General features: G+C 43.2%; 1 protein-coding gene across 1 annotated transcript in view; it reads left to right on the forward strand.

Annotated features, from left to right (window-relative positions):
- The window catches only part of ASXL3 (ASXL transcriptional regulator 3), a 183,369-nt gene that overhangs the window by 164,489 nt on the left and 5,266 nt on the right, over positions 1-13,614 (forward strand). Inside the window, exons 14-16 of the mRNA XM_034642200.1 lie at positions 1,229-1,334; positions 5,649-7,602; positions 10,583-13,614. Coding sequence (XP_034498091.1) covers positions 1,229-1,334; positions 5,649-7,602; positions 10,583-13,614 — 5,092 coding nt within the window. The remainder of the gene's footprint in view (positions 1-1,228; positions 1,335-5,648; positions 7,603-10,582) is intronic.

The raw sequence follows: 13,614 nt of genomic DNA on the forward strand, positions 1-13,614 counted from the left end.
CCAAATGCCTCCTGGATCTCCTGAGCTGATATCAAGCACCTGAAAACCATAATGTCAGTATTAACCTCACTATCTTCCCTTCCCTTTTTTTTTTTTAAGATTTGATTTACTTATTTGACAGAGAGACAGCCAGCGAGAGAGGGAACACAAGCAGGAGGAGTGGGAGAGGAAGAAGCAGGCTCCCAGTAGAGCAGGGAGCCTGATGCGGGGCTCGATCCCAGGACCCTGGCATCAGGCCCTGAGCCGAAGGCAGACGCTTGATGACTGAGCCACCCAGGCGCCCCTATCTTCCCTTCCCTTAACCTTAATCTCTGCTGTTCCTTCTGCCCCCTCTCTATTAATGTCACCACTGTCCACAGGGCTCCTCACTTTGAAACTTGATGATCTCTCCTTTCCTCTTCCTTCTCCTGATCTGGTCATGAGCTGTCACTTGTGCTGTGAATCTGAATGCCCTTGAACGTTCCCACAACTGCTGTCCTGACTGTACTCTGTTTCTCACCTGTGCCGTCCAGCAGCCTCCTGGCTGGAGTCCTCCCGTGTCTACACCTGGTGTCTAAGCCAGTTTTGGGCCATATTCCTCCCTGAGTGAATACCATCAGGACCTGCCTCTTCTCTTGTAGGAAAAATTTAGAACTCTCTTTAAACCATGTATTTGCTAATTGGCCTAAGCCTACCTTTCCCATTTCATTTCATCCTACTCCTACATTCTCACAATTGGCCACTCAAAAGAACATAAATATACATATTCATATCTCTGTGCCTTGTGAGTTAATTACTTTATAAAAGCTTGGTCATCGTTCAAAAGCTAACTCAAGCACCATTTCCTGTGTGTGGCAGTCCCTAATCCATTCAGGCAGAATTAAGTGCCTTTTCTTCTGTACTTTCACTACCTTTATTCTTATAGCCCATACAGGGCTTTCAACATTATATTATAGTCAATTGTGTGCCTTTTCTCCCACCAGACTGATTTCATTAAGGCCACTGAATATACACCGTTTTATTCACAGCCCCTCGCATACAGTCTGTTTGCTGAGGGTTTTAAAGTTCACCTACGACTAAATGACTATTTGAGCAATGTTCATAAAGAGAGAAGCTGTAGAAATATTGTCAGTACTCAACCTTTTACTTTTCAACATCCATAAAAGTTTACTCAAATTAATTACATTTTCTTTATTAACGGCAAAAGATAGGACCGCTTTTACTCAACATATAAGCATTTGCTTTCTAGGAGAGTTTACTCCGGAAATGCAGTTGCGAATAAGGCAAGAAATTGAGAAGGAAAAGAAAACAGAACCTTGGAAAGAAAAATTCTTTGAAAGGTTTTATGGAGAAAAGTAAGTACTAGAGCATTTTTTTCTCATTTCTCTCAGAAGGAAATGAAAATGTAATTCTCTGCTTCACATAGCACACTCATATGCTATAAAACTTAATAAACCTGCGATAAAAGGCAATAGTCCCTCAGCATAAGAAATTGCAGGTAAAATTATAGTGGCATATCAGCACTTAAATTTTTAAAAAATGCATTTTCAAGGGTTTATCACTTGTCCATGAAAATTCATTTTGGACTGAAAGTAGCACATGAAATCCTATAGAAGTCAATTATGGGTTTCTTAACTAGATTTTAGTAAAAATCTCCTGTTTTTAATCCAGGTATATTCATTAATGAATACTTTAGAGCTAAGTAGTTTTAGACACCCTTAACTCTCAGATTTTTCTGAAAATGTTGATTGTGCGTATATACTTGTTTAGTCCTTGTTTGGGGGAGAGCCTGAGGTTTCACTCTTCATTCTATCCATCTTCCTCTTGGAGTGTAACCAGTTTTTAATGTATTATTTTTCTTCATGTGTGTTTCTTTTTAAAATAACACCAGCCACACGTAAGTGTGATAGCTACTAAATTCAAGTGAAAGTAGTCTTGCCTTTGCCTTGCATTTGGAAGGGGCATATTGTACTTGAACAGAATGAGAGTCTCGGAGACCATCAGATGCCTAAGGAAGAAGGAAGGATTCCAGAGCCGATAACTGACAGTGACTTTATTTTTTTTTTAATTTTTTTTTTTTAAGATTTTTTTCTTTTATTTATTCGACAGAGATTGAGATAGCCAGAGAGAGAGGGAACACAAGCAGGGGGAGTGGGAGAGGAAGAAGCAGGCTCATAGTGGAGGAGCCTGATGTGGGGCTCGATCCCATAACGCTGGGATCATGCTGAGCCGAAGGCAGACGCTTTAACCGCTGTGCCACCCAGGCGCCCCTGACAGTGACTTTAGATCAATTTTTCCTGGAACTCCTATGTACATATATGCTTGGAAGTTGTTTTGTGTAAATGACACTGAGCTGGTTGCAGGTAATAACATCTGTACCATTGGATTTCATGTCATAAAACTCCCCCCTGTACACAGGGAAGACAATGTCAGGAGTCTTATAGGAGCGCCCTTCTCGAAAAGGGATCAAGTGATTAACAGCCCGCTTACCCAGAGTAGGCTAGCGTTTGGTGGCGTGTCCTAAATAGCAGTACTCTCAAGTAGGAAGGCTCGTTTTCAGTTGCTCCCAGGACCATGGATGCATATACATCTTTAAGCAAAACTAACAGGAGATAGTTCATGTGTTTTCTCAAAAATTAAAAATGCAGCAGGCTCCTTAATGCCTTCAGGTATTGTCACTGGCAGTATTACTCAAGCCTGGCTGCATCAGAATCTCCCTGGAGCTTTGAAAAATAGATACAGATTTCCAGGACCCATGCCAGACATACTGATTGGGAATGTCCAGGAGGTGAGCCGAGAAATATGTAATTTTAGATGCTCTCCAGGTCATGCTGATGCCCAGCAGGATTAAGAACCCTGGAGACTGACATTGCACACCACTCATAGGTTTCCCCCACCTTGTGTCTGACAAAGGGAATGTCAGGAGCACCACTTCCAGTGCCGGAAAAGCACAGCTGAGCTAGTCACCTCCAATGTACTGATGCATAGTTGTTCTTGAGGGTTGGGCCTTTTTTTTTTTTTTTAATTCAGCAAAATTGATCCGAGATCTCATCTAGATGCCGGAGGTACAGACATTCATAGGGCTTCCTAGGCTCTGCCCTCAGAGAACCTGTATCCTCGGGGGCTTTCCCTCTGATTGAGCATACTCGGCTCTGATCTGTGTCTAAGAGCTTTGCAAGCATTATTTCACTAACCCGCCCAACAGTCCTGTAGGGTGGACATCCCTTACTACTTTCACGTTAAAAAAGGGTTTAGCAAACTGAGTAACAGTGAAACTAAGTAATTTTTCCAGGTTTATAGGGTGTGGTTAAGTGATTTGCTCAGTGCCCTAATGCCACAATCCCTTCTCAGAAAAATTCACACATATATAATTTTTTTACATAAAATTTGAGGGCTTCCAGACTCCCATGCATATCAAGTTAAAGGCCCCTGCCCGGGAGGGTAACAGCTACAATACTGTGAGTAAGCATGACTCCCTCTTACCATCCCTGAGCTCTGAATACAAACACTTCTTTTATTTGACTCTTGTCTTGCCATGGTTAATCCATAGAGTTTCTGTCCCCTTACGTCACTGGACTTCTTGCTTGTCTTTTTCCATCTTCAATTATGTATTGGATGACAGCTATATTTTGAACATTTCATTGAGTGCCTTTCTAATTTTGTTATTTCTAGATTACTGAAACTACCCCAGTGGGTGAAGGATTGTTTTTCCTAGCAGATAATTTTCAGTTGACATGTGCCTTTTCACTGTTCTAAGTTTTCCCAAGAATGTTGCTATCCAAATTCCCCCATTGTTAAGATTTGCCTGCTTTCGTTTTCAGTTGTTTGAGCTCTTTAGTATGGTTCTGATTGACTTACTCTGCTTATAACATAGTACTGTTCTGTATTTGCTTTAATTACTTAGAGGTCACCCCTATGTATACTAACTCAGAATTCTAGGAGTTGGTCTGTTGGTTTGCAGTCTAGACTTCTGGACTTAACTGTTTTCCTTTGTGTTGTTATGTGATGTGCTGTGAAAACCAACCTTCTGTTCCTTATGCTACCTTAAACCCATTTTTTTCATGAAAATAATAAAATGTTGACATAGGCATATTTTATACAGTGTTGTTGTCCATATATATGTATATATTCTATACATAGACACACATATGTAATATATAAAATTTTATATATTGAATACATCTGTGATATTTAATAATATATTTAATATGAATTAATAAATTTGTTGTATCCTTATTAACCAACTAGCAGAAACTTGGCTGCCAGTGGATAGTTCCTGTATATTCTACATCTAATCTAGTTATCAGTGGTATCTCTGCTCGGCCTAGCCCCAAGGGACCATGTTTCTAGTCATTTATTCTGCTTTAAGTTTATCTGTAATGTAGTTACTGTGTTCCTCTCAGGGTAGGATGGTTATAAATTGGAGCTTCGTTTGAACCCATCTTAGGGAAAGTTGAAAGAAAAGAGGCTAATTATGAAGGCAATATCTTCTACTATCTTCTTTTTAGAGCCTTCTGAATGTTAGTAAAGAAGGCAATGAATGAACCCCAAAAATGTATTCAATTTTATTTCCCTTTCATTTTGAGAATTAAAGTAAAAGGTTGAAGATTTCACTGGATATTTTCCTGCATCGATACTTTCAGCTGTATTTCTTTACTCAGATATGTTTGAGAATATGTCTCTCTTTGTAATTGTCTTTGTAATTGTCTGTACTCTAATTTAACTTCTTTTAGAACAGCTTCGTTCTCTACTATGTGATGCTGACGTTGTAAGTTAGTATGACAGGGAATAGTGGTTTACAATATCGTTGTAATTCTGACGAACTTTTCCTTATGACATGAATATTAGGTTGGATTATTTCTTGATCTTCTTTGCTATCTTTCATGGAATATCCTTACAGTAAGAGATCACATGAAATAATTTTAAGGTCTTGCCTCATACATATGGAATTTCGTAGAATCAACTTTGTTGACCCCAAATACGTTTGTTATTCTTTAGTGAAATTTCCATATTGTCTTAGGTTAGACACTTAGAGACTAAAATAAGCTTAGTAACACCTCTTACGTTGGTTTAAGAGAACTTAATCCTTGGAAGTCATTTAAGTTTTAAGATTTTACAAAATACCCATGTTTCCATTGATCTTACTTGGTTATATTGCATCCTTTGAAGACTGTGCAATTTTCTATGATAAAGATATATTGCTACTTTCTGACCAAAAAATTTTAGATCTTATCCATTCTTTTGCTTTTCTGCCCATATTTTCTAATCTTTTGTAGCATGTAATTTTTAAATTCCTTTTACATAACATTTGGCCAAGTTCATACCTCCTTGCTTACAGAATAAAAATCTATACCAAATAAATAAATAATTAAAAATAAATAAATACGTATAAAAATCTATACCTTTCTTAACCAGAAGTAGAGTTTATTTTAGTTATGATTATAAAAGCAGTAGAAGAACTAAGTCATCATAAACTAGTTTATATAAATTAAGCATGTTACTTAGTGATTATAAAATTAATTTGATGCATTTACTTCTATTGAATATATATGTATACACTTATATATACATACACACACACACACATATATATATATATATTATATACAAGTTGTTCCTTTCATCTTTTGTGGTTGAACAATAATTTAATATTTCTAATTTCTGTTCAGGTTGGGCATGTCAAGAGAGGAATCAATAAAGCTCACTTCTGGACCAAACAATGATGGAGCTGAAAGTAGTTCGTGTGGAACTTCTGGCCTCTCAGGTCTTTCCACACAGACTCCCTTGGAAGAGCAACAGCCAAAAAGCATGAAAAGTCCAGCTTCTCCAGAGCCTGATTTCTGTGCTACGCTTTGTCCTATGGTAGATGTAGGTAAAGATGTAATGGCAGAATCAGAATCAGAAGATATCCTGATCCCTGAAGAATCTGTGATTCAGGAGGAAATTGCAGAAGAGGTAGAGACTAGTATTTGTGAGTGTCAGGATGAAAATCATAAGACAGTACCTGAATTTTCTGAGGAGTCTGAAAGGCCAGCCACCTCTCATGAAGAACCCCAGGTTGCCCCTCCTGAAGGTAACTTGGAGTCCTGTGTGATGATGAATGATGTTTTAGAAACCTCGCCTCATAATGAAGTGAAGGTGGGAGAGAAATCCGAATCTCCTCAGGAAGAAATGTCGGTTGTTATCGATCAGCTCGAAGTCTGTGACTCTCTCGTTCCTTCCACTTCATCTGTGACTCATGTCAGTGACACAGAATGTAAGGAGCCAGGAGCTGCACTAGAGACCAGTACTCCAGCACTAACAACAGGGCCATCTTCTTCAGAAGGCCGGTTCCCCAGTGACGGGGGGATTGCTGTAGAAATGGAGCTGCAGAGTGATCCTGACGAACAGCTGTCGGAAAATGCCTGCATCTCCGAAACTTCCTTCTCTTCCGGGAGCCCAGAGGGAGCCTGCACCAGCCTGACATCCCCAGGAGGGGAAACCCAATCCACCTCAGAGGAATCATGTACTCCTGCCTCCCTTGAGACAACATTTTGTTCTGAGGTGTCCAGCACTGAAAATGCAGACAAATATAATCAGAGGAATCCCCCTGATGAAAACCTTCATGCATCTCTGATGTCAGAAATATCTCCAGTATCCACCTCACCTGAAATATCAGAGGCATCTCTGATGTCCAGTTTACCTTTAACATCTGAAGCATCCCCGGTGTCAAATTTACCTTTAACATCAGAAACATCACCCATGTCTGATTTACCTTTGACATCAGAAACGTCTTCGGTGTCTTCCATGCTTCTCACGTCTGAGACCACTTTTATATCCAGTTTGCCACTTCCTTCAGAAACATCTCCAATTTCTAATTCTTCCATGAATGAAAGAATGGTGCATCAGCAAAGAAAGTCCCCTTCCCTATCCGAAGAACCACTCTCCCCACAGAAAGATGAAGGCTCTGCCCCTGCCAAGCCCCTGGGAGAGAGCCTTCTCTCTCAACAGAAGACTGTGTCAAATAATCCTGAACCCATCAAAATGGGTTCCTCGATTGTTCCTGAAGTATTTCCATCTGAAGACTTGCACAGTAAGACTCTGAATCAGCAGCCTTGTAAATCACATGTGGAAACTGAGAAGCCCTATCCCGCTTCAATTCCAGAACTTCCTTCTATAGAAATGATAAAAGTAAAAAATCATAATGTCCTGCAAAGAACAGAAAAGAAAGGGGCGTCTTCACCATTGGAGTTATCTGTCTTTTCTGAAGAGACAGAGAACAAGGGAAATGAGCTTCCATCAGCTAAATTACAGGACAAGCAATATGTCTCATCAGTGGATAAGGCTTCATTTTCAGATGGCTCTAGAAATAAAACATACAAGCAAGGGAGCTCACAGAATCGGTTGGAGACCTCACATTCTTCCAAGTTGTCAGAGCCCTCCAAGTCACCGGATGGGATAAGAAATGAAAGTAGAGAATCTGAGCTGTCAAAGAGGAAAACTGCAGAGCAGCACAGTTTTGGAATCTGTAAGGAAAAGAGGGCTAGGATAGAAGATGATCAGACAACCCGGAACTTAGCATCCAGCAGCCCACCTGAGAAAGAGCAGCCTCCAAGAGAAGAGCCCAGAGTTCCACCTCTCAAGGTATGGAATAATACTGCTAACAATAAAGACAATTCCATAGATAGGCTTTTCCTCTATAGATCCTTAATTTTCAGAATTAAAGAAGGTTTTCTTCCCTCCAAGTTTTATGTAGCAGTTTATGATCTAATACTCTGAGCACTAGTCTAATATTAAATGATCCTTTTTAAGGATCGCTGAGCTCAAATGATAATTTTAGATACATGTATATATTTAGGCCTCAGCATTTAAGGAAAAAGAAATGGGGAGGGAGAACAGGCCCTGGAGGAGCCTGTAGGCCAGGAGATAGAGGGTCTTTGGTATAGGGCAAAGACCTACATGCACTTGGGGAAAGTCGAAAGGTAATTTAACCTCCTATCAAAGTTAGGGGAAAAGGGAAGAAGTAGTCAAAAGTCAGAGGCATACATGAAGGAAGAGAAGGTACGAATATCGGTTCATTTATTTTCCAGCAAATATTCATCACCACCATTCCCTAGCAGAAAGGACCTGGCTTATGGAAGAGCCTCATTAAATATTTCTTTTTTTTTTTTTAANAAAGACCTACATGCACTTGGGGAAAGTCGAAAGGTAATTTAACCTCCTATCAAAGTTAGGGGAAAAGGGAAGAAGTAGTCAAAAGTCAGAGGCATACATGAAGGAAGAGAAGGTACGAATATCGGTTCATTTATTTTCCAGCAAATATTCATCACCACCATTCCCTAGCAGAAAGGACCTGGCTTATGGAAGAGCCTCATTAAATATTTCTTGAGTAAATTGATGAAATTGCTTTGCACACCCTGAGGGAGAATGCTGTAGATATACAGATATACAAATCTTTTCTTTTTTTTAATTTTTGAGATAGTAAAGAGGTATTTAACCTCACAAATAATAAAGCCTGTAGTGAAACATTTCCATTTATATATTCTCTTTTGATCCCAGGTAGGTTTTAACTCTCAGAAAACAAACCTTTTATATAAATTGGCTCTGCCTAAGTAAACTGAAAATTAAGGTTAATTCAAAAGAAACACTATTTAATAAAAAAAAAAATCCTACGGAATATAATCTATATTTATTTGGTGTTTTCATCTCAGTCCATTTATATTGTCCTACAGTAAAGTGGATTATTCCACCGTAGGTTTGGTCTGGAATTATAAATGTATTCAAGCTGTGTTTCTCTTAATCTCTTTCTCTTTATTTTGCTCTGTTCTGACATCTGTTTTATGTATGTGTCTCATGATGTCCATAAGGCTGACTTTTAAGAGTGTAGCTGTAGTTATTCTACTTAATAAAGTAACCCCCATTAAATAAGATTCTAAAGATGTGAAAGATGAACATTAAGCTCCAATTAAAGCCCCACTGTGCATTTTAATTTCTGAAGCAGTGGAAAGAAAAATATAAGCACACTTTTCATAGGAAGTATTTTTGAACATAGAGGTCTGATTTTTGTCAAAAGCTTGTTTTCCATGTAGTATACACTTTACAGTAGATGGATAGCATAAACGTATTTGGTGTTTGGCCTTGAGCTCTTGTTTAGTACATCGAGGTTTAATTTTTTAAATGTTTTTAACTCTTTTTTTAACTAAAGAAAATATTTAAAAGGAAAAATTGAATCTCCTCTCTAAATTCATTTTTTCTTCGAAGTCTGTGGATTAGAAGAGAGATATCACAGGTTGGAACATGAGAAATGAGATAGCTCAGAAAGGTCATTTCATCTACCAAAGTTCCAAAGCGTAAATCCAGATTGATACGATCCTAAAGTATGTGTCAGGCGTTTATCGTGTAAATATACATACGTTTAGAAGGGAGATATGTTTTCTAGGAAAAGCTTTTTCTGGAGGGAAGAAAAAAAGGGAAGCATAGTACCTGACAAGAGCCCTGAATGGGGAACCCACAAACTGTCTCTCTCACTCCCTAGTTACATGACCCCAGGGCAGCCTGTTTTCCCACTGCAGGCTCAGTTTTTTCAACTGTAAAATGAGGGGCTTTAACTAGATCCCTTCCAGCTCTCCAAATCTATGACCTGAAGAATGTTCTCAGTGACTAGAGCACCACAGGCTTTGTGATGGGATGTTGGTTGTTGAGTCTTGTGCCTCATGAATTTGGTGATGACTGTGAGACTCTTAATTAGCATGAGTTAGGTGGACAGTGTGGGTTGGGATAGTTATGAAACTCAGCAGATCGTAGATTACCAATATCTGAAGAAACTGTCCAACCCGTAGTTGCTTTCAGAGGCAGAAAGCCAGAGTTGCCCTTGCTTTCATGAAAAGATAATGATACCAAATCCCTCTGGAAAACAGAGCACTCTCAAAAATATAGTCTCATTCCATCTTTATAATAGCCCTGTGAAGGAAAGAGACCAGAAATAACTAGTCTCATTTTACAAGTGAGTTTACAAACTCTTAGTGTGTGATGATTATACAGGTATGAGCCAGCGTGCCAGGTGGTATGGGAGGTACAGAAGAACCACAGAGTCTCTGGCTCACGGAGGTCACTGGAGAAAGTGAAGTTACACGATGATTTGCTTAAGATTACAGAATTTCTTTGAGTGAAGGCAGGTTGAGAATTCTAGTGTTCTGACCTCTTGGCTAGGGCTTTTTGCTTTGTGGCAAATGAAGAGATAAACACATATAGAAGGAAGGTCCCAGTTTCCCATGCCAGGAAGATAATTTAAAAGCGAACTGTCTGTAAGTCTTTTTTAGCTAACCTCATTTTAAGAAGCATGGATTTTGTTTCCATTTATATGAGGCATTAAGAAGATGTTTCATTTCCATACCCAATGAAGTCACTGGTCTGATGAAAAACAGAGATTAAAAATCTGAATTTCACATTCATGCCACACTTATTATCACTTTATACCCTAAAGGCCCATTTGGGGATTGAAGTGTCATTCATGCCACATTATGAGATGATGCAGCCCATCTTCTCTCTTGCATTATCACGTTCCCCTGCTTCCTCTGTGATCATGTACCAAACGCTTTCTCTTTCCGTTCTCCCCTTCCTGTAGATCCAGCTTTCCAAAATTGGGCCACCTTTCATTATCAAGAGCCAGCCAGTCTCCAAACCAGAGTCTCGCGCATCCCCTAGCACATCGGTCGGCGGTGGGAGGAACACAGGAGCCAGGACCCTTGCCGACATCAAGGCCCGGGCCCAGCAAGCGAGGGCCCAGCGAGAGGCGGCCGCAGCAGCTGCTGTAGCCGCTGCGGCCAGCATCGTCTCAGGAGCCATGGGGAGCCCAGGAGAGGGTGGAAAGGCAAGAACCCTGGCACATATCAAAGAGCAGACGAAGGCGAAGCTCTTCGCAAAGCATCAAGCCCGAGCCCACCTCTTCCAGAACACTAAAGAATCCCGGTTGCCTCCGCTCAGCTCAAAGGAAGGCCCTCCAAGCTTAGAAGTCTCTTCTACCCCTGAAACAAAAATTGAAGGGTCAACCGGAGTGATTATTGTCAATCCAAACTGCAGATCTCCTAGCAACAAGTCTGCGCATCTCCGGGAGACCACCACTGTATTACAGCAGTCTCTTAACCCAGCTAAACTTCCAGAAACTGCCACGGACTTATCTGTGCATAGTTCTGACGAAAATATACCCGTGTCACATTTATCTGAGAAAATTGTTTCATCTACCTCTTCTGAAAATAGCAGTGTGCCCATGCTTTTTAATAAAAATTCTGTCCCTGTGTCTGTTTGCAGCACTGCTATGTCTGGAGCAATTAAAGAACATCCCTTTGTGAGTTCTGTTGATAAATCCTCTGTTCTCATGTCTGTTGACAGTGCAAACACTACAATTTCTGCTTGTAATATAAGCATGTTAAAAACCATCCAGGGAACTGACACTCCGTGCATAGCCATTATACCAAAATGTATGGAAAGCGCTCCTGTCCCCCTCCCAGCAGAGGGCTGCAGTGTCTTGAGCCCCATGGATGACAAGCAGTTGCTACTGTCCAACAGCAGTGCCAGTAACCTAGTCTCCAGTCAGTACACCTCTGTGCCAACTCCCTCCATTGGAAACAACTTGCCAAACCATCTCTCCACTAGCTCTGTCTTGATTCCCCCGACAGGGATTAACAGATTTCCTTCTGAGAAGATAGCCATGCCCGGGAGTGAAGAACAGGCCCCCGGACCCCTGGGTACCACTGTGAGAGCTGCGCTCAGCTGCAGGGAGTCAGCTGCGGTCACAGACGCTCTGGCTGCGAGACCACCTGTCGCCATGTTTACAGGAAGCATGCTGACCATCAACTCTTACGAGAGTCCTCCCAAGTTAAGCGCGGAAAGCTCGGACAAAAATTCAGGGCCTCGAAACAGGGCAGACAGTTCTGGGAAACCTCAGCCACCTGCGGGGGGCTTTGCACCAGCAGCCATAAACAGATCGATTCCGTGTAAAGTCATCGTGGACCACAGCGCCACGCTGACCTCCACGTTGTCTCTGACCGTCTCCATCGAAAGTGCAGAAGCCAGCTTGGACGTCCAGAGCCGGTCAGGGAGGACAGAAGCCTCCGGCCAGTCCCTGGCGTGTCCCCAGGTGTCTGTCATCAGCAGGCCGGAGCTGGTGGCCGGCGAAGGCGCGGAGCACGGCCCGAGTTTCATCAGCGCTTCCGCAGCGAAGCAGGAGTGTACAGCGATGCAGGCCGCCTGCTCGGGTCTCCGAGAAGCACCCCTCGCGGTGGCGGACAAACTGAACGAAGTGCCCGCTCCTAGTAACAGCTTTGCCGAGCCGGCCCGGGGCCCGAGCACTTTCAAAAGCGAAGCCGACACGACCTGTGGCGGTCAGTACAACCCAGGCAACCGGATTTGCTGGAACGACGAGGGGATGCGGAGCACAGGACAACCTCTGGTTGGTCACCCTGCTGCGGGCAAACAGAAAGAGTATCTGGAGCAGAGCTGTCCGAAGGCCATCAAAACGGAGCACGCCAGCTACTCCCACCTGTCTGAACTTCACCCCAGGAATCTCCTAGCGAACGTCCCTCTCCCCGTGAAGGCTGAACCTCACGAAGCGGACAAGGGCTTTAGAATGGACACTGAAGACTTCCCCAGCCCTGAGCTGCCGCCTCCAGCCGCGGAGGTCGCGGCGAGCGTGCAGCAGACGCAGAACGTGAAGGCCCCCCCCGCCGGTCCCATGGAGGAGGCGATGTCCTTGGCCGCAGACCCCCTGAAGAGAGTTCCCAGCGCGGGGGGCTCCGGCTGCCGGCTGTCGTCCGTGGAGGCCAACAACCCACTGGTGACGCAGTTACTGCAGGGCAACTTGCCTTTGGAGAAGGTGTTGCCTCAGCCCAGGCTGGGAGCCAAGCTCGAAATCAACAGGCTCCCTCTGCCCCTTCAAACTACCTCAGCGGGGAAAGCGGCGCCGGAGAGGAGCGTCGTAGAAATGCCCTCCAGCTCTCCGAACCCAGACGGCAAGGGCTACCTGGCAGGGACCCTTGCGCCACTACCAATGAGAAAGCGAGAAAACCACCCCAAAAAGAGGGTCGCCAGGACTGTGGGGGAGCACACGCAAGTTAAGTGCGAGCCAGGGAAGTTGCTGGTGGAGCCAGATGTGAAAGGGGTGCCTTGTGTCATCAACTCGGGCATGACTCAGCTAGGAGGACCCAGCCAGCCGTTTAAGCAGGAGTGGCTGAGCAAGCACCCCATGCAGAGCAGGATCCTTCACAGCCCCGAGGTCAAACAGCAGAAGCGGCTGCCCCCTTCCTGCAGCTTCCAGCAGAGCCTCTTCCACGTGGACAAGAATGGCAGCTTCCATGCTGATGCTGGTACCTCACACAGACAGCAGTTCTACCAAATGCCTCTGGCTGCCAGGGGCCCCGTGCCCAGTGCAGCTCTGCTACAGGCCTCGGCCAAGACCCCGGTGGGCTGTAATGCGTTCGCCTTCAACAGGCACCTCGAACAGAAGGGATTGGGAGAGGTTGGCCTTTCTTCCGCGCCTCACCAGCTAAGGTTAGCCAACATGCTATCCCCCAACATGCCCATTAAAGAAAGTGATGAGGTGGGAGGGGCCGCACATGCAATGCCAAACAAAGCACTCGTGCACCCCCCGCCCCCGCCGCC

This window comes from Ailuropoda melanoleuca, chromosome 14, assembly GCF_002007445.2.
Source record: "Ailuropoda melanoleuca isolate Jingjing chromosome 14, ASM200744v2, whole genome shotgun sequence".
NCBI lineage: Eukaryota > Metazoa > Chordata > Mammalia > Carnivora > Ursidae > Ailuropoda > Ailuropoda melanoleuca.